Raw genomic sequence first — 21773 nt, 5'->3', positions numbered from 1 at the left:
GGGCACATACGCGGGCCGACAGTCACCTCATAGGGGGAGTCAGCAACATGGGAGCCCTTGGAGTCCTTGATGGTGATGACATAGCCACCCTGGTCGCCGGTGGCATAGTCAGCGCGCAGGTGGCCATCCTCCTGGGTCTGGAGCGGGGCGACAGACAGCTGGTCACCCTCCGGGTTGAAGACCTCAACCTGGACACTGGCGGCGGAGACCGGGGCGGCGACGGGAGTAAGACCATCATCGGCAGGGACCTCGGGGGAGCCCTCGCCCTCGGTGGTGGCGCCCGGAGAGGCGGGCTGCTCCTCCGGGGCAGAGGTGACGACATTGCCGTCGGAGTCCTTGATGAGAATCAGGACATAAGTGTCGGCCTGCTCGTCGACCGGGGAGCTGACACCCGGGCCGGAGACGGTGTACTGCAGGTCCAGGCTGTCCTCCGGGTTCCAGGGGCGGCCACCGAGCAGCTCATTCTCCTTGGCAATGTAGGCAGAGATGTAGGTCATGCAGGACATGTCATCGGGCTTCGGGGTGACCAGGACATCGGCGTCGATGAGGGCGCGGATGCCAAGGGGAGCCTCCTCGGCCTTCTTGATGGCGGCATCGTTGTTGCCGAAGCCATCGGCGGTGTCGAGGGCGTCCACATCGAAGGGGCGCTCCTGGCCGGCCAGGCGAGACAGGTGGTTGACCAGCTTGGAGAGGATGCGACCGTCGTTGAAGTCGGAGAAAGACTTGACGTCCTCGCGAGAGCGCGAAGAAACCCACTGGAGGATGGCGTTCTTGGCGCTGGTGGCGGCCGGGCCCTCGGCGGTGGCCGACACGCGGTTCACCTGGTAGCGCAGAATGATGGTCCACAGGAGACCGAGAATCAGGCGCGGGTTGTGGTCCCAGATATCCTCGTTGTTGATGTTGACCAGCTTGATGTTCTCCGAAGCCAGGAAGCTGAAGCAGAGGGTCAGGTTCTCACCCATCTGGAACTTGAGCGAAGGCTTGCGGTTGTAGCGGCCAAGCTTCTTGGAGGAGATAATCTCCAGAAGGTTGATCAGCATCAGACCATCATCGAGGTCGGTGAAGAGGTCCTTGATCTCATAACCGCGGTCGTTGAGGTAGTTGTTGGCCCAGTTGGTGAAGGTCTGTGGAGTGAAGTTGGGGAGGGGGAGGGGGGGGGGAGAGTGAGTGAGTGAGGGGCAGGGGGAGGGAGACAAAGGGATGGAACAGGGAGCGAGGGGGGGAGGAGGAGGGGGGGGGAATGGAGCACGCACGCGCTTCTGAACGTCCTCGCTGTGAGACATCTTGAAGTGGTAAGGGAATTCGCCTTAGAAACGAGTGTACAGCTATGGCCGGCGAGGGGGGCGGAGAGAGAGAGAGGGAGAGATAGAGGGAGAGGGAGACCGGGCACGGAAAGTTAGGGCGGTGAGGGCGAGTGGGGCAGAGAGGCGGGGGAGGCATCATGGTGGGGAGCGAGGAGGGGAGCGAGGAGGGGAGCGAGGAGGGGAGGGAGGAGGGGAGCGAGGAGGAAGCGAGGAGGGAACGAGGAGAGAACGAGGAGAGAACGAATAGGCGAGGGACGGTACTCACACACAAGCAAGTTTCAAAGAGCAGGTAACGGGGTTTCACCATGGATGTCCGGGGAGACGGACTTTTAAGTGACACCGAGCGCGGGCTACATGGGCGGCTCCTCAGGGGTGGAGGCAGGAGCTGCCGGCCCCTCGCCCTGTGTTTGTGTGTGTGTGTGTCGACACATGCACGGACAAGTTCGAATGCACAATGCCTCCCACGTCCCTCCCCCTGCCGGGGCTCGTCACCCGACAACGGCGGAGGCGCGCTGGCCTCCTGACGACACCTCCCGGATCCAGCCCGTCCGAGGCCCATTGTCCCCTCGCCTGCCCCGCCCCCCCCCCCCTACCGACCCACTCCCCCGGCCCGAGCAGGGCACCCGACACGAATGCCGGGAGGGAGGGGCGAGAGCAGGGCACACACAGCGGCGGCGCCGTCTGTCTCACCACCACCCAGATGCGGGGGCCGAGGGGTTCCCCCTCACCGTGTGCCCCCTATAGCCGCGCGCGCGCGCGCGCTGCGTCCCCGCGGGGGAGGCGTGCATGCTGGCGCAAAGGCCCGCACGCCCTGGGCAGGGGCAGCCGCGCCCGCCTTGTTCACCCCCCCCCCCTAACCGGACGACCAGGAGGCGGGAGCCCACATCCGGGGGCATGCCGGGGGGGGGGGGGGAGGGGGCGCGCCTAGGCAACGACTCTGGGCGAGATGGGCTGAGGCGGTTGACGTCCCCTCCGGCCCCTTCCCGACCGGCCAGCAGGCCAGGCCCCGCAGCCCCTCGCCCCCCGCCCTGCCACGAAGACCGAGCAGAGTGCCGATGGGGATATGTCCCCCGGCAGAGGGGGATTCCCCGCCCGGCCGTCGGTCGACGCCCCCTATCCGCCGCAGGGCACACCCGCCGGGTGCGCGGCCCCTGTGTCCGGCCAGGCCCGGCTCCGGCCGGACTCGGTGAGCGTCGCGAAGGTCGGCTCCAGAAGGCGGACTTTGACTTTCGGGGAACGCCCTGGCAGCCACAAGGACCCCGGAGCGACCCCCGGGCAAGCAAGTTTGTGTGTGTCCGTCATGTGGGACTTGGGTCCGGGAGTCCTGTCTGACGGTGGGACCGGGGGAGAGGCCCCACGTCGCGGCCATCTACACCTGATTGGTGGCTGTCCTCTTGCGCCACAAGAACCAGCCCAGCCCGCTTTCCCTCCGCCCCGTCCCCCGGGAGGCCCCGTTCAGCCAGCTGTTCGCGCCGTCGGTGTGTCCGCGGGCTCAGATGCGCACGTTCGCGGCGCCACAATGTCGGTGCCGGGCTGCCCGGCACCGGGCTGCCGGCGCGGCGGGCCCCGCCTCTCGCCGGCCGGGACCTCGCCGAACCGTCCCCTGGGCGGCGGCCATACACAGGGAGCGGCCGGGGGCCGCCGGAATAGCCAGGCGAAGCGAACAAGAGCCCGAGGCACCGCATCGTTCCCGGCGCCCCCCTGACCCGCGCCTCCCCGCCCGGCAGGGCGAGAGTCCCCGGCCGGGTGTGGGGGCCTGCGTCCGACCGTCCATTTCGATCGCAGCCCATAATTCAGACGGTTCTCCGAAAAACCCGACTCTAATATTCGCCCTTTATTGCGCCTTATTGAGGCCGCACACCACCAAAGGGGTCGTGCGATGTGTCGCAGGCCTTGAGGTCCTTTCCTCCAGGCGCGACTCCCTCCCCCGGAGCACCCGGGCTTGGATTTCGGTGGCATCAGCAAAGGCACCCGCGAGGAGGCGCCCTCACGCCCGCCGAGGCTGGGCCGGAGCCCGGTGCCGACCGGCGAGCACATATGCCGGCCCCCTGAATGGGGGGGAGGGGGGGTGGATGATGGCGGGGGTGTGTCCCCGTCCAGGAGGGAATACGTCGTGCGCTTGCGCACCTTCCCGGAGACAGGAGAGGGCCCCAGGCCCGTGAGCCCGGAGATGCCCCGCGTCTCCTAACGTGCCCGTCCACATATCCGGGCTGGATTTGACACGGTCGAGACGCGGCAGTTCGTCTCCTGCTCGGGTCCGCCCTGTCCGACCGTCGGAGGCCGATGCCGACTCTCGCGCCCGGGGCGTCGCTTGTCGGCACCTTTGGCGGCATCCTCACTGTAGCCCGGAGGGCCCCCGCCCCGCCCCCGTTCCCCCCCCCCTCCTTTCGGTGTTCTCCCCTGACCAAGGGAGGATTGGGATGTCTCGATCCTTCTGGTCCGAGCGGCCTTCGCGGCGCCCTGTCGTGGCGAGGGGCTTGCAGCTCGCCCAGGGGGAATGGCCCGGGGCCGCCCGCTCGCCGGCTTGAATGTCGGCCGGCCTGGCGCGCGCCGGAGTGCCGGGCTTTTGTCCCCTTCGCGGCGCCTTCCAGGCGATTCGAATGCCGCTCGAGCCCTGTCTGCCGGCCCGGCCCCGAGCCCCGCCCTCGGGCGTGCTGTGAGTCCAGACGGGGGGTTCAACCGGGGGGGGGGAATGCACCAGGCTGATATTCCCCCGGGCCTCTTTCCCCTGCACCCGGCCGGGTCGCCGCCAGGTGGCCCTCTGCGAGGACGGTCCCGGGGGAGGGAATGCACATGGCCAATGTCCGCCGGGGCGCCGCGCGTGTTGAGGCGCCTGCGCGCGGGCCGGCGCCGAGAGAGGCCCTCATATGGGGGGGGGGGGGGGGCTCTCGCCCGGTCGCCCTGCTTCCAGTGCCCCTCTTGCGGTCCAACGCACGAGGGCGCCCCACATGCGCCCCTCTCGTGGACATCCATGCGAAGTGGGATGGCCGTCCCGAGCTTGACGCCGGCGGTCGGCCCCGGAGCACCACCCTCCCAAAGCGCCGGGCCTCCCCCGCCCCGGCCGGCCGCGCCCGCCTTCCCGGGGCATGCCTGCCCCCTGCAACCCGAACGCCCCCCCCCCCCCCCCCCCCCCCCCCCCCCCCCCCCCCCCCCCCCCCCCCCCCCCCCCCCCCCCCCCCCCCCCCCCCCCCAAGCATGCGCACGCCGCCTCAACCCGAGTGCCCGGAGAGGCACCCAAGGGCAACTACCGACGGAGCCCTCGAATGGTGTAAAGGTATTCACCGGAAGCCCGGGCCAGGGGGCGGGCGCGCGGGCGGGGGGACGGGGAAAGACGGCGTGAATACCTCCCGGGCGATGTCCGCTGGGAACAGGCAGGAGCCAACAACTCGGCACGCGTCTGCTGGAACGCAGAGTGTTTGCCACTTTTCTCGGAGGGGCCAGCCCCAAGCCCACGCCGGGAGCCCAGCGGCCGGCGTGCCCCATCCTCCCGGCCGGCATTACTCCCAGGCCAGCCCGCCCCTTTGCACCCCAGCCTCGAAGGCTGGACATGACATTCGGGGGCCGATACGTGTCGGGGGGGACGGGCGTGTGGCGCGGGCGGCCTGGACATTCCGCAACTGGCAACAGGGTTGACACTGGCCCCGCCTCGGTAGGGAGGGGGGGAGCACACGCACACGGAGCACACGCACACAGGCCGGCTCGAGAAGAGTCGCAAGTCCGGTCTACCGAAGATACATTCCAGGCCCCGCTCCCTGGAAGAGCACCACATTGCTTGTGTGGCGCACCCATCTCTCCGGGCAAGGCGACTGGCGTTTGATGCCCCCCCCCCCCCTCCCCTCCCCGAACACACTCACTCTCACAGTCAGACACCCCGCCCCATGCAGTCCCCCCCCCCCCCGTGTCGCCCGAAGTGGGCGGCGTGTTGGACCGGGGGCCCCCTTTGAACTGCCCGGTTCCCGGAATTCATCTCCCGCGGGCCACCACCTGAACACCGTGTGACACAGCGACACAATGCACACGGGACCCATATATCAGCACCCAGGGCGGTCACGGATAAAACGCCATTATCTCGGGCCATGGCCCCGCATGTCAGCTAGTTGGTCCCCGGCACTGGCCTCAGTGGCCGCCTTCCTCCCGACCGCCTTCTCTCACTCGCTCCGACGGTGGGAGCGTAGAGTTGCGGAATGAGAGGGATCTGGAGCTCCCTCGCCCCCTCCGCCCGGCAGTACTTCCGGCCACCTGCGCCCCAGGTCCCTCCCTCGACCCCCCCCCCCCCCCGCGGGGCCCCCGCCAGTGGGCATCGCTCGGTCCGGCTGCCGCGCGTGAAGGCCGCGGATGATGCAGCCCGGCGGCCAGGCAGCCGGGGGGACGGGGAAGCAGCTCGACAGGCACCGGCCGGCGCTCCGCCTTGCCGCGCCCGCGCCCGCCCCCCCCCCCGCGCCCCCAGCCCCCCCCCCGCAGCCCCCCCCCCCCCCCCCTCGGCGGTCCCGCTTCCTGGTCACTCCATTGGCAGAGGCACACCTGTAACTGGGTCGTGTTTGTTTGGTGGTGTTCGAGCAGGGCCGACTGTCGGAATATTTCCAGCCCCCTCGCAGTTGTCTTTCGTTTTCCAAAGTTTCCTCCCGAAAAGCAACAGCAGGGCCCCACCCGCGTCGAGGGAAATGGGCATGCTGCGGCGGGCTCTCGCGGTCCCACCCAACCGCACAAGACAAGGGGGCCCACATAAAAGAAGCGGCCTACTTTACACGTGTTGCCGGCTGCGGTTTGCGCGTCTGCTGTCGGCCCTCCTCTCGCGCGCGCGCGCGCACACGCCGCCCCACACGCAAGCGCGACCCCGCCCCCCCCCCGCTCGGTCCTTCTTCCGCCCCCTCACTCATCGATATTAAGGCCCGGCGGACCCCACGGCGCTGGCCTCCCCCCCCCCCCGCCCCACACAGAAATCCTGCCTGCCTCGCCAGATGCACCCATGCATTGGCACTTGTCCTAACTTGATCGACCATCCTGCCCTTTCCTTGCGGATGATGAGATGGGAAAGGGCGAGAGGGCGAGAGGGCGAGAGGACGAAAGGGCGAGAGGACGAAAGGGCGAGAGGACGGGGCAGGCCGGGGGAGGCCGGGGGAGGGAGGGGGGGGGGGGGGCAAGACTGGGCACCGGGCGGTGTGGCGACTAACCAGGGTGCCAAGGAATACAACGTACATCGCGGCTGGCCGGTAATCGCCCTCTCTCGGCCGGCATGGTGGGTTCAACCCACAACAAAGCCTCGGCGGGCTTGGCCGCGAGGTCCCAAGTACCATCTTTGTGCTTGGAAGACCCCCCCCCCCTTCCCCCTGCACCCTCTCGCCCACACATCCCCGGGAGAGGGGACCCAGCCCTGAGATCTCGTTTGTTGCCGGGCGCGAGCGCAACGATCGACTTGGGCAGGAGCACCCGGAGGGGCTTTTCCTTCGCGCTTTCTCCTTGCCGGCAGGGAGCGCGGTCGCGGGGTCGGCGCTCCATCGGCCGAGGAGGCAGCTTCTTTTGCCCTGCCCCCCTCCCCCTCGCTACTCATTGTGCTCCTGCGCCCACCTCGCACTGGGGGGGGGGAGGGGGCGAATCCGCGAGGCCACCGTAGTCAGACCATCCTCGCCCGTGGTTTTTTTTTTCTGGCGTCAGGATGTGGTGCGCCCCGGGACGTGGAGAGCCGCCCAAGTCCCGTCCTCAGTCCGCCCTCCCCCCCTCCCCCGGACAGGGGCGGCCGCCGGGCGGGGCTAACTTTCCGCCGCCCCTGCTGCCTAACGTAGTCTGGTGTCCATGACGGCCGGCGTCCCGGCCTTGCTGCCCACGCTGCGGCCACCCGGACCAACCCCACGGCCCTCTCCCGTGCGAGCTAGCCCCCTCCCGGGCCGAGCCACTATTGACCCTAGGGATGGGGGAAACCGCGACCCGGGCTCCCGCGCCGCGCCGCACTGCTTGCGCCCAACGATGAGAGGCAGGACCTGCGACGGGCTTGCTCGACGAGCCGCCTGTGTTTCCCCGGGCCCGTGTTCCCCCCCCCCCCCCCCCCCCCCCCCCCCCCCCCCCCCCCCCCCCCCCCGGGGCCCCGCCCCCCCCCCCCCCCCTCCGCCCCCTCGCGCCCCCCCCCCCCCCCCCCCACGCCCCGCCCCCCTCCCCGACCCCCCCCCCTCCCCCCCCCCCCCCCCCCCCCCCCCCCCCCCCCCCCCCCCCCCCCCCCCCCCCCCCCCCCCCCCCCCCCCCCCCCCCCCCCCCCCCCCCCCCCCCCCCCCCCCCCGCCAAACCCCGGTCCTCTCCACCCTTTGCCCCTTCCCCCACCCCCACCCCCTCCTCTGCCACAGTCCAAGGCCATGACCGAGTCGGAGCTCCTCGCCCTCGCCAAGGAGTATGCTTCCCAGAACGAGATCTTCGACAACTACATCGGCCTCGGCTACTACAACACCCTCACCCCGCAGGTGATCCTCCGCAACATCATGGAGAACCCCGGCTGGTACACCCAGTACACCCCCTACCAGGCCGAGATCTCCCAGGGCCGCCTTGAGTCGCTGCTCAACTTCCAGACCATGGTCACCGACCTGACCGGCATGGATATTGCCAACGCCTCGCTCCTGGATGAGGGTACCGCCGCTGCTGAGGCCATGATGATGGCCCATGCCCAGTCCAACGGCGTGCGTCCATTTTCCCCCCCCTCTCCCCCCATTCTTCTCCCGATTGTCGCTACCTCGGCATCTCCCCCCCCGCCCCTCCCTCCCATCCGCTCTAATGTCCCTCCCCCCCTCCCATCCGCCCTCCCCTCCTGCCCTTTGTGTGTCCGACACAGCGTCGCAAGACCTTCTTCATCGACAAGAACACCTTCCCCCAGACCATTGCCGTTGTCAAGACCCGTGCGGCTCCCTTCAACGTGAACGTCGTCGTCGGTGACTTCCGTACCTTCGACATGAGCACCATCGCCGACGACCTGTGTGGCGCCCTGGTCCAGTACCCGGCCATGGATGGTACCATCGAGGACTTTGAGAGCTTCTCTACCACTGTCAAGAACCATGGTGGCCTCTTCGTCGTCGCCTCCGACCTCATGGCCCTCACCCTGCTCAAGGCCCCGGGCGAGTTTGGCGCCGGTGCGTCCCCTCTCCCACTCACTTGCCTTCTTTTCCCCTTCTTTTCCTCTTTCCCTGCTTCTCCATGTCCCATGTACCTCATGTGCCACATCCTCTCTGACGCTCCTCTCCTCTTCGCTCGCTCGCTCCCTCCACCCTTGCCTTTCTGCTTCGCCCGCTCTCTCCCCGCCCGCCCCCCCCCCCCCCTCGCTCGCTCTCTTTCCACCCCTTTGCCCACTCGCGCCAGACATTTGCCTTGGCTCTACCCAGCGCTTCGGTGTTCCCCTCGGTTTCGGTGGCCCCCACGCCGCCTTCTTCGCCACCACTGACAAGCTCAAGCGTCGCATGCCCGGCCGCCTGGTCGGTGTGTCGCGCGACGTCGACGGCAACCCCGCCCTCCGCCTGGCCCTGCAGACCCGTGAGCAGCACATCCGTCGTGAGCGTGCCACCTCCAACATTTGCACCGCCCAGGCCCTTCTGGCCAACATGGCTGCCATGTACGCCGTCTACCACGGCCCCGATGGCCTGACCCAGATTGCCCAGCGCATCCACGCCCTGGCCAAGACCCTGGCTCATGTTGTCACCGAGGCCGGCCACACCGTGACCACCTCTGGCGATGGCTTCTTCGACACCATCACCATTCGTCTGCGCGATGGCACCACCGCCGCCGCTGTGGCCGAGGCCGCCAACGCCGCCCGCATCAACATCCGCGTGGTCGACGAGCAGCATGTCTCGGTGTCTCTCGATGAGACCACCACCAAGCGCCGCCTGCGCAACCTGGCCCAGCTCTTCTCCGACCGCGAGGACCTGTGCATGGACAAGGCCGCCGCCGCCGCTGGCATTGGCTCCCTCGCCGACATGACCCCCTCCTCCTCGGGCAAGCTCACTCGCAACACTCCCTTCCTCGAGCATCCGGTCTTCAACTCTTACCACTCGGAGACCGAGATGCTGCGCTACCTGCACCGGCTCCAGGCCAAGGACCTGTCCCTGACCCATGCCATGATCCCTCTCGGCTCGTGCACCATGAAGCTGAACGCCACTTCGGAGATGGTTCCGGTCACCATGCCCGGCTTCAACTCCATCCACCCCTTCGCCCCCCCGGCCCAGGCCAAGGGCTACCAGAACCTCTTCCGCGAGCTGGAGGCCGATCTGGCCGAGATCACCGGCTTCGATGCCGTGTCCCTGCAGCCCAACTCCGGCGCCAACGGCGAGTACGCCGGTTTGATGGCCATCCGTGGCTACCACGAGTCCCGTGGCGAGGCCCATCGTGATGTGTGCCTGATCCCGGTGTCGGCTCACGGCACCAACCCCGCTTCGGCCATGATGGCCGGCATGCGTGTTGTCCCGGTCAAGTGCCTGCCGGCCACCGGCGAGCTGGATATGGAGGACCTGGCCGAGAAGGCTGCCAAGCATGCGGACAACCTTTCCTGCATCATGGTCACCTACCCTTCGACCTTCGGTGTCTTCGACGCTGGCATTCGTGATGTTTGCCAGGTTGTCCATCGTCACGGTGGCCAGGTTTACCTGGATGGCGCCAACATGAATGCCCAGGTGGGCATCTGCCGCCCGGGTGACTATGGCGCGGATGTTGTCCACCTGAACCTGCACAAGACCCTCTGCATCCCGCATGGTGGTGGTGGCCCGGGCATGGGTCCCATCGGTGTCAAGGCCCACCTGCAGCCCTTCCTCCCGGATCACCCGCTGCTTCCGGGCTTCGGCGGGTCCAAGTCCCCGGGTCCGGTGGCCTCGGCTCCCTACTCCTCGGCCAGCATCCTGCCGATCCCCTGGGCCTACATCCGCATGATGGGTCCCAATGGCCTGCGCCAGTCGACCGAGACCGCCATCCTCAACGCCAACTACATGGCCAAGCGCCTGGAGGACCACTATTCCATCCTCTACCGCAACCACAACAGCAAGTGCGCCCATGAGTTCATCATCGATGCGCGCCCGCTCAAGGAGACCTCCGGCATCGAGGCCATCGACATTGCCAAGCGTCTGCAGGACTACGGCTTCCACAGCCCCACCATGTCCTGGCCCGTGGTCAACACCCTCATGATCGAGCCGACCGAGTCCGAGTCCCTGGCCGAGCTGGATCGCCTGTGCGATGCTCTGATTGCCATCCGCGAGGAGATTGCTGCCATCGAGCGTGGCGATGTCTCCCGCACCGACAATGCTCTCAAGCGCGCGCCGCACACCGCGGCCACGGTCACCTCCGACACTTGGGATCGGTCCTACTCTCGTGAGACCGCGGCCTTCCCCACCTCCTCCACCAAGACCAACAAGTTCTGGCCCACCACGTCCCGCATTGACGACACCTACGGTGACCTGAACCTTGTCTGCACCTGCCCCCCGATGGAGAGCTACGGCGAGGCCTAATGGTCTTCTCCCCTTCCTCTCTGTCTCTCTGTCTCTCCCCCCTTCTCTCCCTCTTGTCTCTTGGTGAGAGGGCGACAGGGGGGGGGGGGGAGGGGGGGGTTTCGGCTTGGAGGAAAGGTGGTTGGCCCTGGACGGGAGGGGGGCGGTGACGATGGTGCGCCTGCGTTTCCCCCACCTCCTCTACTTTTCCCTTTATGTCCCCTGAATGCGGACGCGCACGGTGCGCGCAGCATGCGGGGGGCGGGCCCAGAAGGGAGAAAGGAAAGTCTGGCGGCGCCTCGGCGAGAAATCACCCCCTCGCACCCTCCTCCTCCTTCGGCAGAGGACCAGTGTCGCCTGTTCGTGGCGCTGCCACTGGGCTCTGGGCAATGTCCCCTCCCCCCCCCCCAATATGACCCTAGAGAGGTGTCCTCCACACACATTTCCACACATCTCCGTGTATTTGGTGTCTCCTATTGTTGTGTGCACATTAAAAATACACTTGAACACTTTCTCATCGACGCGTGGGCTGCTGCTGCTGCTGCTGCTGCTGCTGCTGCTGCTGTTGTTGCTGTTCCTGCTCCTGCTGCCGCTGTTGCTGGGGTTTTTTCCCGGCCACTACCCGGGCGCGAAATCCACCAGACACACGTCTGTGGCCTTTCTCTCGCGCCAGAAACCCCCGCAGCTCGGGGGATTGTCCCAGCGGAACCCCCCACGGCTGAGGATGCCTGCGTGCTCCCTTTTTTTCCCCTTCTTTCTCGCCTCGCCTTGTCCGCTGGCCTTTTTTCTTTCCAGACCGGAACCCTGGCCCCGGTCGAGACTTGTCTACCGAAAATTACTGCCCGCAGATCTGCGATCTCAGCATGCCGAATCTCAGCCCTCCCCTCCACCACCGCCAATAGCCCGGGCAGGTTCTAACAGAAGGTTAATGGCAAGCGCCGGCATATGAAACTACCAACGCATCGACACAGCAGGGTTCGTCATAGGGCCGGGCCGCCCCCCGCCCCCGCCGAACATCGGAGCTCACACTTGGGCGGGAAGCCAGCACAGGCTTCCCGCCCCGCCCCGCCCCGCCCCGCCCCTCGCCACGGGCTGACCCTTGCACGAGTTGCGGCCAGCGGGTACTCGGGACCATTTCCCTCGAGGGCGCGAATTTGCCACCCCCACTTCTCAGGGGAATAGTCTCCCCTGGTGTAGGCCCCGTGTGGATGCCAAAAGCGCGGCCCACCCCCCGACCGAACACAAAGTCAACACTGTGTAGCACACACTGGGTTGTCCGATGGATCCCGGCTGTGAGGCGCGTGGCGCCGGTCCCGCGAGAACACACGCCCAGCCCCCTCTGAGAATATGCTCCCCCCTTTCGGTGGGAAGGGAGGTCCCCATCCACGAGGCAGGCGTTCCTGCGCCGTACCCCGCGTGTGTCTTGGCGGCGCGCGGCTGGCCTCTTTGGCGGGAAGCCGACCCGAGGAGGCAGCAAGCACGGCGCAAGCCCGCCCTCCCCTCTCGCGCCGGTTGCCGGATCCTCCCCCCCCCCCCCCCCCGCCCCGGCCCACCGGTCGAGCTTGCCCCCTCCAACCCAAGAGGTGCCATTGCCAGGCAACTCCCCGGCTTGCCCGGGGGGACGCGCACCCACACTCATCCACTCCCCACCTCCGCTGCCCGCCCTGTGCGCGCTCGCGCGCCCCTTTTGCGCCCCTCCCCTCTCCTCCACTCCGCCCCACCTCTCTCCTCGCCCCCTTCTGTCTTCGAGGTGTCCTCGCCTCCCCACCGCCGCCTCGTCATCTCCTCTGCTGCAGCCTGGGCCTTTTTCGCAGCCAGGTAGCCCGGGCGCTTTCCAAGAGATCACACGTGGCCGCTTGCCACATATGCTGGATAGTGCCGGTCCCTTCGTGTGAGACCCCTGGCTGCCCCATCCTCCCCGCCTCCCACTTCCCTCCCTTTCTATCTCCTCTCCCGGGCTCTCCTTGTGATCTGTTTCAGAGGAGAAGGCCACTCTGAAAGCCGGCGGTTGTCATGAGTGACCACTCCGATCTGGACAGTGCCGATGAGTATCCATCCAAGCGCCCCCGCCTCTCTCTGGGTGATCCGCGCCAGGTATGTACATCTTGATGTTGTACCTCCCGCCCCCTCCGACACACACACACACACACACACACACACCGCACACATGGCTTCAATTTTTTTCTGGAACACCTCCCCACTCAGGCACAACATGCTCACACGATTCACACATCCACCTGGCAACCATAGGCTCCGGCCCAGTTGGCCGGGCTTCGGGGATTACTTGGCGGGCTGCGCCCGTCGGTTGACCCTGCCCCGGGTAGCTCAGCTCCTCCTATTGTCTTTCTCTCGGGCGCCAGCCCAATGCCCCCGACACAAACCCCTCCCTCGGGACCCTCGGCTCGTGACCTCCTGTCGCTGGCTGCAGCTGCCTCAACAACCGATGTCCCGGCTGGCAGTCCCCTTCTGATGACCACCGGTTCCAATGCCCCCATCACAGCTCTTGGACCATCCTTCCAAGGCTTATCGGCTCGGACCCCGGCCTCCAGCACCGGTCTGGGCAATGCCCTGGCCGGGCGCCTGCCCTTCTCACTTGGTCGGACATCTGCATCGCCGACCGTCGCAACCTCCTCTTCCCCCCCGGTACCAGGAGTGGGAATTGGCGCTTTTGGCCGAGCCCCTCCGGCGGCCATGGCACGCCTGGCACCTCTATCCCTCTCATCCATGGCTCCCACTACCCCGTCAGCCAGCATGGCTGCCGAAGGTGGTGATCGTGGCAAAGGCACCAGCCCCCTCCTGGGATCTACCCCGGGATCTGACAGCCAGTCTGGCGTATCCCCTCTGATGCCGGCGATTCTGCCGGCCCCCAGTCCCTCCACCCCGGGGAGCATCCACTCTTCGCCCCTGGCGACTCCGCCTCCGGGAGTCCTGCTCCCTTCACCTGGCGAGCCGATCCCCCCCGCCGGAGCCTTGCCCCCGACGCCCACTGATCCGGCGGTTTTGCCGGCCACCGGGATGGTGGCCATCAAAAGTGAGTTCCCGGCCTCTGGTGGCAGTGCTGACGGCCTGCTCAGCGGCAATTTGACCGACCTTGGCATGGATGTCCTCCCTTTGGCACAAGTGCTGTCGCTGTCGGGAAGATCCCTCCTCGAGCCGGGGATACCTTCGACGGGGCCGGCCTCAGCCGCCAAGATCAAGTCTCTGCCCACCTCGCTGGCTGAGGCCACGGTCCTGTCGCCGTCAGTCGCCACAGCGGATGGCCCATCCTCAATGCGGCCGGGTCTCGGCGCGTCGCTTGCAGCTCGGACACCGGACACCTCGTCGCCTTTGTCAGCCCCGTCCCCCGGTCCGGCCGGCCTCAGTCCGGGTCTTGGTGCCAGCATCCCCAGCCCCGGGCCGGGTCGCAGCTCGGTGTCACCATCTCCCATGGCCACTTCGGCCGCGGCTGCCGCTGCGCTGTGCACCACCCCTTCTGGAACGTCTGGGGACTCGTCCCTCCTGGCAGATGGCGTGACGCCGGACTTCCCCCCGCCGCCGGTGCAACGGCTCCGCACTGGTGGCCGGGCCGCCAGCTCCAGCCCGGCCACCATGTTTACGCCTGGCACCCTGTCCCCGCGTAGCTCGCCGGCGGTCTTCCCGGTGGATTTCTGCCCGGCCGGCCCGGCATGCAAGCTGCTCCTGGCCGTTGGAACCCCAACCTCCCGGCGGACCCCAAAGCCCCGGAAGTCCCGAGCCAAGGAGTTCGTCTGGCCCCCAACGAAGCCTCCTCCCCCGCCACCACCCCGGGCGAAGGATGCTCCCAAGAGCCGGCTGCTGATCCGAAATGAGGTGACCGGCGAGGAGGTCATTGCCCATGGGATAGGCAACAAGTACTTTCGTGCGACCGATGTGGACGCCGATCCGGAGGGGGTCGTCTACAAGAGTGACATTGCCCCGCTGCGGCCCAACAGTCCGGCCGGATCGCTGCCCCCCTCACCTGGGTTTGCCTGTTTGGCCTCCTCCTCCTCCTCCTCCTCCTCCTCGGCCTCTCCTTCGCCCTGCTCGTCATCCCCCTCGCCGAGCCCCTCGCCTGCCTCATCTCCCTGTCCAGCGGGCGGCGAGTCGCCGGCTGCTTCTCCTTCACAAATGCTGTCTCCTGCCAGCGCCGGCGCTGGCACTCCTAACACCGGCAGCGGCATGGGCCCTGGCCCTGGTGCCGACAGTGCAAAAACCCCAGGCACTCCGGAATCCCTTGCCGAGGACCTCTGCCCGCACGTGGTCGGCATCGAGCGCCGGTGGGATACCCTTGAGCACAATGGCGTGGTTTTCCCGCCTGCCTACATTCCTCACAATGTTCCACTCATCTACGATGGCCAGCCGATCTCTCTGGACCCGATGGTCGAGGAGGTGGCCACCTTCTTCGCACTGGAGCTGAACACCGAGTACGGCCAGAGCGAGGTCTTCCAGCGGAACTTCTTCCGGGATTTCCTGACCGTCCTTCGGGACTCGGAGGAGGTCCTCCAGCGGAAGTATCCCATCTCTCAGTTCGATCTGTGTGACTTTTCACGCATCCATCAGCATGTGATGGCCGAGCGCCAGGCGCGGGCCACGCGAAGCCCCGAGGACCGGGCCCGCGAGCGCGAGCGTCGCGATGTCGAGGCCGAAACCTACGGCTGGTGCCTGCTGAATGGCCAGCGCGAGCCGGTGGGGAACTTCCGCATCGAGGCTCCTGGGCTGTTCAAGGGCCGCGGCAACCACCCACGCACTGGCACCCTCAAGCGACGCATCTACCCGGAACAGGTCATCATCAACATCAGCGAAGGGGTGCCTGTGCCACCGCCGCCCGTTGGCCATCGGTATGTTGTCTCTCCGGGACAAGCTTTGGATCGTGCTGCTGTTGCGGCTGCCTTTGTTCCTCTCTCTCTCTTTTTTTTTGCCCCTCCCTCCTCCTGTCTCCCCTCCGCATTTCCGACCGCCCCTTTGCCTGTCACCGCTGACACGCTTCCTCCATCCGGCTTCTGCTTCATAGTTGGGGCAAGGTGATTCACAACCCGAATGTCTCGTGGCTTGCCGCCTGGACCGAGAACATGACCGGCACGCTGAAGTATGTCTGGCTTGCGCAAAAGTCCTCGGTGCGCGGTCGCAACGACCTGACGAAGTACGACTTTGCCCGGGGGCTCGGGGCGCACATCGATCGCATCCGGAAATCCTACACTCGGGAGCTTCGGGCATCGGACTATTCCAAGCGCCAGCGCTCGACCGCCCTCTACTTCATCGATCGGCTGGCTCTGCGTGTGGGTGCGGAAAAGGACACCGAGGAGCAGGCCGACACGGTGGGCTGTTGCTCACTGCGTCTTGAGCATGTTACCCTTCGGGCGCCGGCCACGGTGGTGCTGGACTTCCTTGGCAAGGACTCCATGCGCTACTTCAACGAGGTGACCGTCACTCCGCGTGTCTTCCAAAATCTCCAGGAGTTCATGACCACCCCGACGAAAAAGGGTCCCAAGGGGCCTGGGGATCTGCTTTTTGAGACCCTGACGGTGCGCCTTGCTTGTGTCAGGGCGTCTATGACGTGCCCTTTGCCCTTCCCTCTCCCACTCTGCCCCCTCCACCGACCCCGGGGCACACATGCGCGACCCCATGGCGTACCCCACTGCAACCACTCGCCATTCTCTGCTCCCTCTGCTATTTGCCTGCTCCCCTCCCCCCGCTGGTAACCTTCTAACCTCCCCCCTCCCCCACTGCTTGGGAAATCAACCCACTCAATCTAGCCGGCCATCATCAACACCAAACTCTCCACCTACCTCCCCGGGCTCACGGCCAAGGTCTTCCGCACATTCAACGCCACAACCACCTTCGAGCGGGAGTTGGAGAAAAACACGCAAGAGCTTCTGTCACAAAGTCGGGCATCTCGGCGGGAGCCTACCGTGGCGGAACTGGTGCTGGCCTACAGCCAAGCCAACCGCGAGGCAGCGATCTTGTGTAACCACCAGCGTACCGTGCCCAAAGCCATGGATTTGGCCCTACAGCGGCAGGTGGATCAGCTGCTGGTGCTGCGCTACCGGCGCCGGCGTCTGCGCCTTCTGGCCTACGAGCAGGTGGGCGTCCGTGCGCGCATCGACAAATACCTCCAACGCCCGGAGGAGGACTTCACCGATGCCGATGTTCCCCGAGCCGAGGCCCTGCTTCGGGAGGAGGCCCAGCGCCGGGAGAATACCCCCTCCAAGGAAACCCCCTCCCCGGCACCGGCAGAGCCTGGCACGGAAGAGGATCTCGGCGCCATCGGTCTCCCTGGACCCGAGGCCACGCTGGAGGACTTTGTCAAGGTGGCCATTCCATTGAATCAAAAAATCGAGCGCATCCGCCTGGATGTGGCCACCAAGATGGAAGGCCGCCATGCATCTCTCAGCACCAGTAAGGCCAACTACCTGGATCCGCGGGTGACGGTGGCCTGGAGTCTGCGCCACGGCGTGCCGCTGGACAAGGTTTTCCCCAAGACCGTACGCGAGCGCTTCGCCTGGGCCACCGACCGACCGGATCGGGAGTTCAAATTCTGAAACCGCGGGCCCGTGTCGGGGAGAGCCGCTCTCCTTCCCGTTGTGCGAGTGCATTCGTGCTTGCGCGGGCAAAGAAAGGCACACCCACATCCTGTTCATGTGATGACCGAATACATTTTCACAGAGACCTCCGTGTGCAATATCCACTGCCACCGGTCGTGTCCCGCCCTCTGCCCGCCCCTTTATCTTTGCCTTTTTTTTTTCGGCCCAAAGGGCACTGTGGGAAATGGTATGAGACTTCTGGCCGGGCGCCAACACCCCGACGCCGGATGTCCGAGCTGGGCAAGCCCCCGCTCCCGCGGTGCATGAGGAACGGCCGCAGGTTGGGGGGCCATTTCGTCGGGGCGGCCCTCCTGTACACATTGGAGAAGACCGCCAGCATTGGATGGCGGGGCAGGGGCCGGCGGGGGGGGGGGGGGGGGGGGCGAGCCCCTGCATCGTCCCTCCCCTCGGGGCCGGCCATCGGATCGGCACGGGGTTCCCCCCCCCGCCGCCCCGACTGTTGCGCCCGCCTTTGCGTTGAGAAACGGCCAGCATCAAGGACCAACGGGAGCAAAGGTATGCGGGTGGTATCGGAGACATTTTCCCCCGTCCGATCTCTTGGGACTGAGCTCCATTCACGGAGGTCGCCCCCCCCCCCCCCCCGGGCCTACACACCAACTGGGAGATCTTGCGACGACCGGGAGACGAGCGAAACGACCGTTGCCACCCAGGCACGCCCAGCAAAAGGAGCCCACCTCACGCGGTGGTGCCAATGACCCGAGCCACCGGGCCTCCCCGCTGTTTTCCCTTCCATTGCCTGCGCCTCTCTCGCTCGCCCTCCCCTCCTTTTCCCAATATGCTTTCGGCCGCTTTCCTCTCGCGGCGCCTGTTTTCCTCGACCGCCAAAACCGCGGTCAGTGCCGCTGCTTCGGCTGCTGTCCCCGCGGCCAAGGCTGTTGCCACACCCAACATCCTGAGTACGCCCGGCATACATCTCCTCTCGTCGCCCACCTGTTCCGATTGGCCACGCACACGCACACACACACACACACACACACACACACACACACGCACATGCACACTCGCAGTACACACGTCCTTACTCACCCTGGCACATGTGTACACCCAGACACTACAGTCGAGTTTGCCTGCAATGAGGCGCAGATCCCGGACTATTCGCGTCTTGACAAGGCCCCCCTGCAGGATCCGCGTGTCGGCTCGGTTGTGGGGACTCTCTTCTCCTCCCGTGGGCGCATCACCGTTCCCCGGCAGTTTGTCGGCGGAGCTGCTGCCGCCGCAGTCGACAACAACACCAAGGACCGCAACCTCCACATCCACATCGATGTCCACCGGCCTGTGCGTCTTCTCCCCTTCTTGTCTGTGCCGCCCCTGCCCCTTTGCCTCCCCCCCCCCCCTCCTCCTCCTCCTCCCTCCCCTCTCTCTCCCGGTCCTCTTCATCTTGCCCTGGCCCTCTGCTCCTCCGTGACACACCTTGCCACACTGAACCCCGGCTAATCCCCCCACTCGCCTCCCAGGTCGACTCGCTTCTCGCTGCTCTGGAGGCTGAAAACCAGCGAGTCACCCTGGGCGCCTTCGATGCCCATGGCAACCGGATCAGTCGCGCCTCGGTGTTGGCTGGTACGCAGAATAGGCTCTCCCACCACGTCCGCCCTGTGGCCTCCCGTACTGACTGTTCCTGCCGCCTCAAAAGATGTCCTCGGCCCAGGGACCGACGGCGCGGTGACCATTCGTCCCCTGACTGACAAGCCCGACGCGCCGGAGCTGCACCTCAACCTGCCGACCCTTGCGCGTACGTACTTGGGGGCTGGGGCCCTCTTGCTAGGTGGCCACATGTTGCATTCGTACTTACTCTCCCCGCAATGTGGTGGCCCAAAAACATGTGCCCAACAGACCGGACCCGCGATGCTGAGAAGCTTCTTGCCGAGCTGATCGCCGAGCGTGCCCCCCTGCTCGAGATCAAGGATCTTTGTGACCAGCGTGCCCAGAAGGTATGTATCCCTTTGCCATGCCGCCCCCCTGTGCTCCATCCCATCCTTTTGGTTGCCCTCGTTGCGCCCGAGGCATTGACCCGGTGTGCCCCTCCTCCCCCTTCCGGGACTGGCTGGCGCAGTTCTCGGACCGCCTGGTTAAGGCTGGTCTGGCCTTCATCGTCGTCCAGTGGGGCGCTATGATGCGTCTCACCTGGTGGGACCTCTCCTGGGATGTGATGGAGCCGATTGCCTACTTCCTGACCTTTGGTACGCCACGATGCCGCCTCGCGTGCCATCCCCCCTCCCTCTCTCCCCCCCCCCCCCGGATCCACCCTCACATCCTGCTCGCCTTGTGTCTGGCACCCGTCTTACCTGCCCCTCTTCGTTCCCAACGAAAAAAAAAAAAAAAAAGGTACCGGCATCATGGGCTACATTTTCTACCTCGGCTCGCGCAAGGACTACACCTACGAGGCTCTGCACCATGTCAGCACCTCTTCCCGCAAGGCCAAGCTCTACAACAAGGCCGGCCTGGATACCGAGCGGTGCGTCTCGTCGCCGGTTTGTTTCGCTTCCCCTCTCCCCCCCCCCCCCAACACAGCCAGGTCCTTGGGGCCGCCCTGTCCTGCGCTTCGCCCGATCGGGCCCGGCCTCGACGGGGACGGGAGGAACATTTTTGAGCCACAAATCCCGCATCCAAACGGCATACTGATCAGTTTTTCACCATACCAGGCTGGTCGCGATTGAGTCGGACATCAACGTGATCAAGCGTTCCATGGATCATGTGAAGCTCGAGTACCTCACCTCCCGCTGGAAGTAAGCCAACCCTGGCCGCAAACGGACGGGGCGCTTTTTCTTCTGTGTCTGCGGGGGGGGGGGGGGACGACGGGTGGATTCTCGAGGGGGCAGGGAGCCCCCCCCCCGTTGCTGCTCCTTGGCCATTTTTGAACCTAGGGTCGAGCTGCTTGCGCGCGGGAGCCGGCACACAGGCTATGCCTGTCCGGTCACTCGCGTTCGCACATCCCCGTACCCCATTTCCACCGTGTGTCTGTGTCTGTGTGCTTGTATCTTGATTGTCCCTGTATACCAGAGTTTTTATTTCAGGGCAGCAAGACTGGGGGCAAGGAGGGCTACTCCCTGTGCGTGCTCACACTCGCTCACTCATGCCGAGCTACAGGCTGCTGCCAAAAAGGCCCGTGCGCATATGTTCTCGGCACCCAGACCCACCCCCCCCCCCCCCCCCACCTCCCTCAATAAACAACAACATCTAAAAATGTGGGTGGGCACGCCGTGCCGCTTCCGGGCCCGGATGAGGGCGCGGGGCGCTGCCTGCTGGGGCGCGGCGTACGCGGGTGCCAAGGCCGCTCGGGTCCTGCACGGACGGGCTCGCCAGGTCAACGGCACGACGCCCTGGGAGCGGTCCCGGAGCAGGCGGACGTCTGCCTCGGGCCCCGAGTGCTATTGGGCCTGGAGTATCCCGAGGTTGAAGAAATCGGCCGATGGAGTTGGATAGCCCCCGGAAGGTGGATGTGCCTGCATCCAGAGGACTCCCCCGTCCCCCCCCCCCCCCCCGAACAAGAGGGTCCACCGGGATCCTTGGGCCAAGGACCGCCCGCGTCTGGGTGGACGGGGGGAGAGGGAGCGGGGGGGGGTCTCGTCGCTGCAGGCCCAGAGCGCTGGAGGCCTCCCCGTGCGCCGAGAGAGAGAGAGAGACCACGTAGCCCAGGTGCGCACACCTGGCAGGAAATGGAAACAGGTCGGAACCAGCCGATCTGTGAAAGGGGCTTGTAAGTCAGGCGTATATTTGTTTTCTTTTAAAAGGGTTTTTCTTTGGACCCGGAGGACACATCAGCACCCGGCCGAAATGCGGCTCAAGCCTGTATGCTGCCGGGCGCGCCTTTGTTCGACCGAGCCCTCGCTTCTCGGCCCTTGGCATCTGCGTCCCAGCTGCCAAGGTCGGAAGTGAGTGCCCGGAGCGAGCGCCCAGACCCTGGCCCAGTGTGCGCAATACTCTGTGCTCTTCGCCGAATGTGCGGAGCACACCTCTCTCCGGCACCCCCCCCCCCCCTTGTCCCCGATGCCTCCGAGGCCCCCCGGAGGGCGCGGGTCCCCCACCGAGGGGGGGGGGTGCCAGGGCCAGCCCGATGCTGGCCAGTCATCACCCCCGCCCCCCCGCCCTCCGGACCGCCTGGCGGAAAGCTCCCCCTCCCGAGGAGGGTCGCACAGGAGAGCGTGTGCCAATTGAGACTCTCGCTGGTGCAGGTGCGCCTGCTCGACGCCGCTGCTGTTGCGGGTCCTTTTTTTCCAGCGCCGTGGTGGAGGCTGGGCCACCGGGGCCGGGGCCAGCTGACCTGTGACCAACCAGCGCTGTTTTTATTTCTTTCCCCTATGCCTTTGCGCCTGTTCTAGAGCCACACTGGTGGGCGTGTTGCGAGAGTGGGGCAGGCGCTGGGGCGCAGCGGCAGGGGGGGGGGGTGGCCATGGGCCTGGCCGGGCCTCCTGGGGGGGCGGGGCGGGGCGGGG

General features: G+C 66.5%; 4 protein-coding genes across 4 annotated transcripts in view; 3 read left to right on the top strand and 1 right to left on the bottom strand.

Annotated features, from left to right (window-relative positions):
- Positions 1-1622, bottom strand: part of H696_02415 (hypothetical protein) — a 4340-nt gene extending 2718 nt beyond the window's left edge. Inside the window, exons 1-3 of the mRNA XM_009496317.1 lie at positions 1570-1622; positions 1254-1325; positions 11-1124 (exon numbers count right to left, since the gene is read on the bottom strand). Coding sequence (XP_009494592.1) covers positions 11-1124; positions 1254-1283 — 1144 coding nt within the window. The 5' untranslated portion in view covers positions 1284-1325; positions 1570-1622. The remainder of the gene's footprint in view (positions 1-10; positions 1125-1253; positions 1326-1569) is intronic.
- A 6023-nt stretch (positions 1623-7645) lies between these two features.
- On the top strand, positions 7646-10765 carry H696_02414 (glycine dehydrogenase; the record flags this gene model as incomplete). The annotated part of the gene is made up of 3 exons (XM_009496316.1): positions 7646-7963; positions 8116-8410; positions 8637-10765. The coding sequence occupies 3 exons, from the start codon at positions 7646-7648 to the stop codon at positions 10763-10765; spliced, it is 2742 nt and encodes a 913-aa protein (XP_009494591.1).
- A 1564-nt stretch (positions 10766-12329) lies between these two features.
- H696_02413 (hypothetical protein) lies at positions 12330-17455 on the top strand. Its single transcript, XM_009496315.1, has 4 exons — positions 12330-12838; positions 12995-15579; positions 15753-16263; positions 16495-17455. Exons 1-4 carry the CDS (start codon positions 12758-12760, stop codon positions 17278-17280), a joined length of 3963 nt encoding a protein of 1320 aa, XP_009494590.1. The 5' UTR covers positions 12330-12757; the 3' UTR covers positions 17281-17455.
- Positions 17456-18030: 575 nt separating this feature from the next.
- On the top strand, positions 18031-20488 carry H696_02412 (hypothetical protein). The gene is made up of 8 exons (XM_009496314.1): positions 18031-18239; positions 18392-18618; positions 18798-18900; positions 18974-19072; positions 19174-19271; positions 19394-19520; positions 19666-19795; positions 19983-20488. Exons 1-8 carry the CDS (start codon positions 18035-18037, stop codon positions 20068-20070), a joined length of 1077 nt encoding a protein of 358 aa, XP_009494589.1. The 5' UTR covers positions 18031-18034; the 3' UTR covers positions 20071-20488.
- Positions 20489-21773: the final 1285 nt, after the last annotated feature.

This window comes from Fonticula alba (genome assembly GCF_000388065.1).
Source record: "Fonticula alba strain ATCC 38817 unplaced genomic scaffold supercont2.3, whole genome shotgun sequence".
In the NCBI taxonomy this organism is placed as follows: Eukaryota; order Rotosphaerida; family Fonticulaceae; genus Fonticula; species Fonticula alba.
This window is presented reverse-complemented; position numbering and strand designations above follow the sequence as displayed.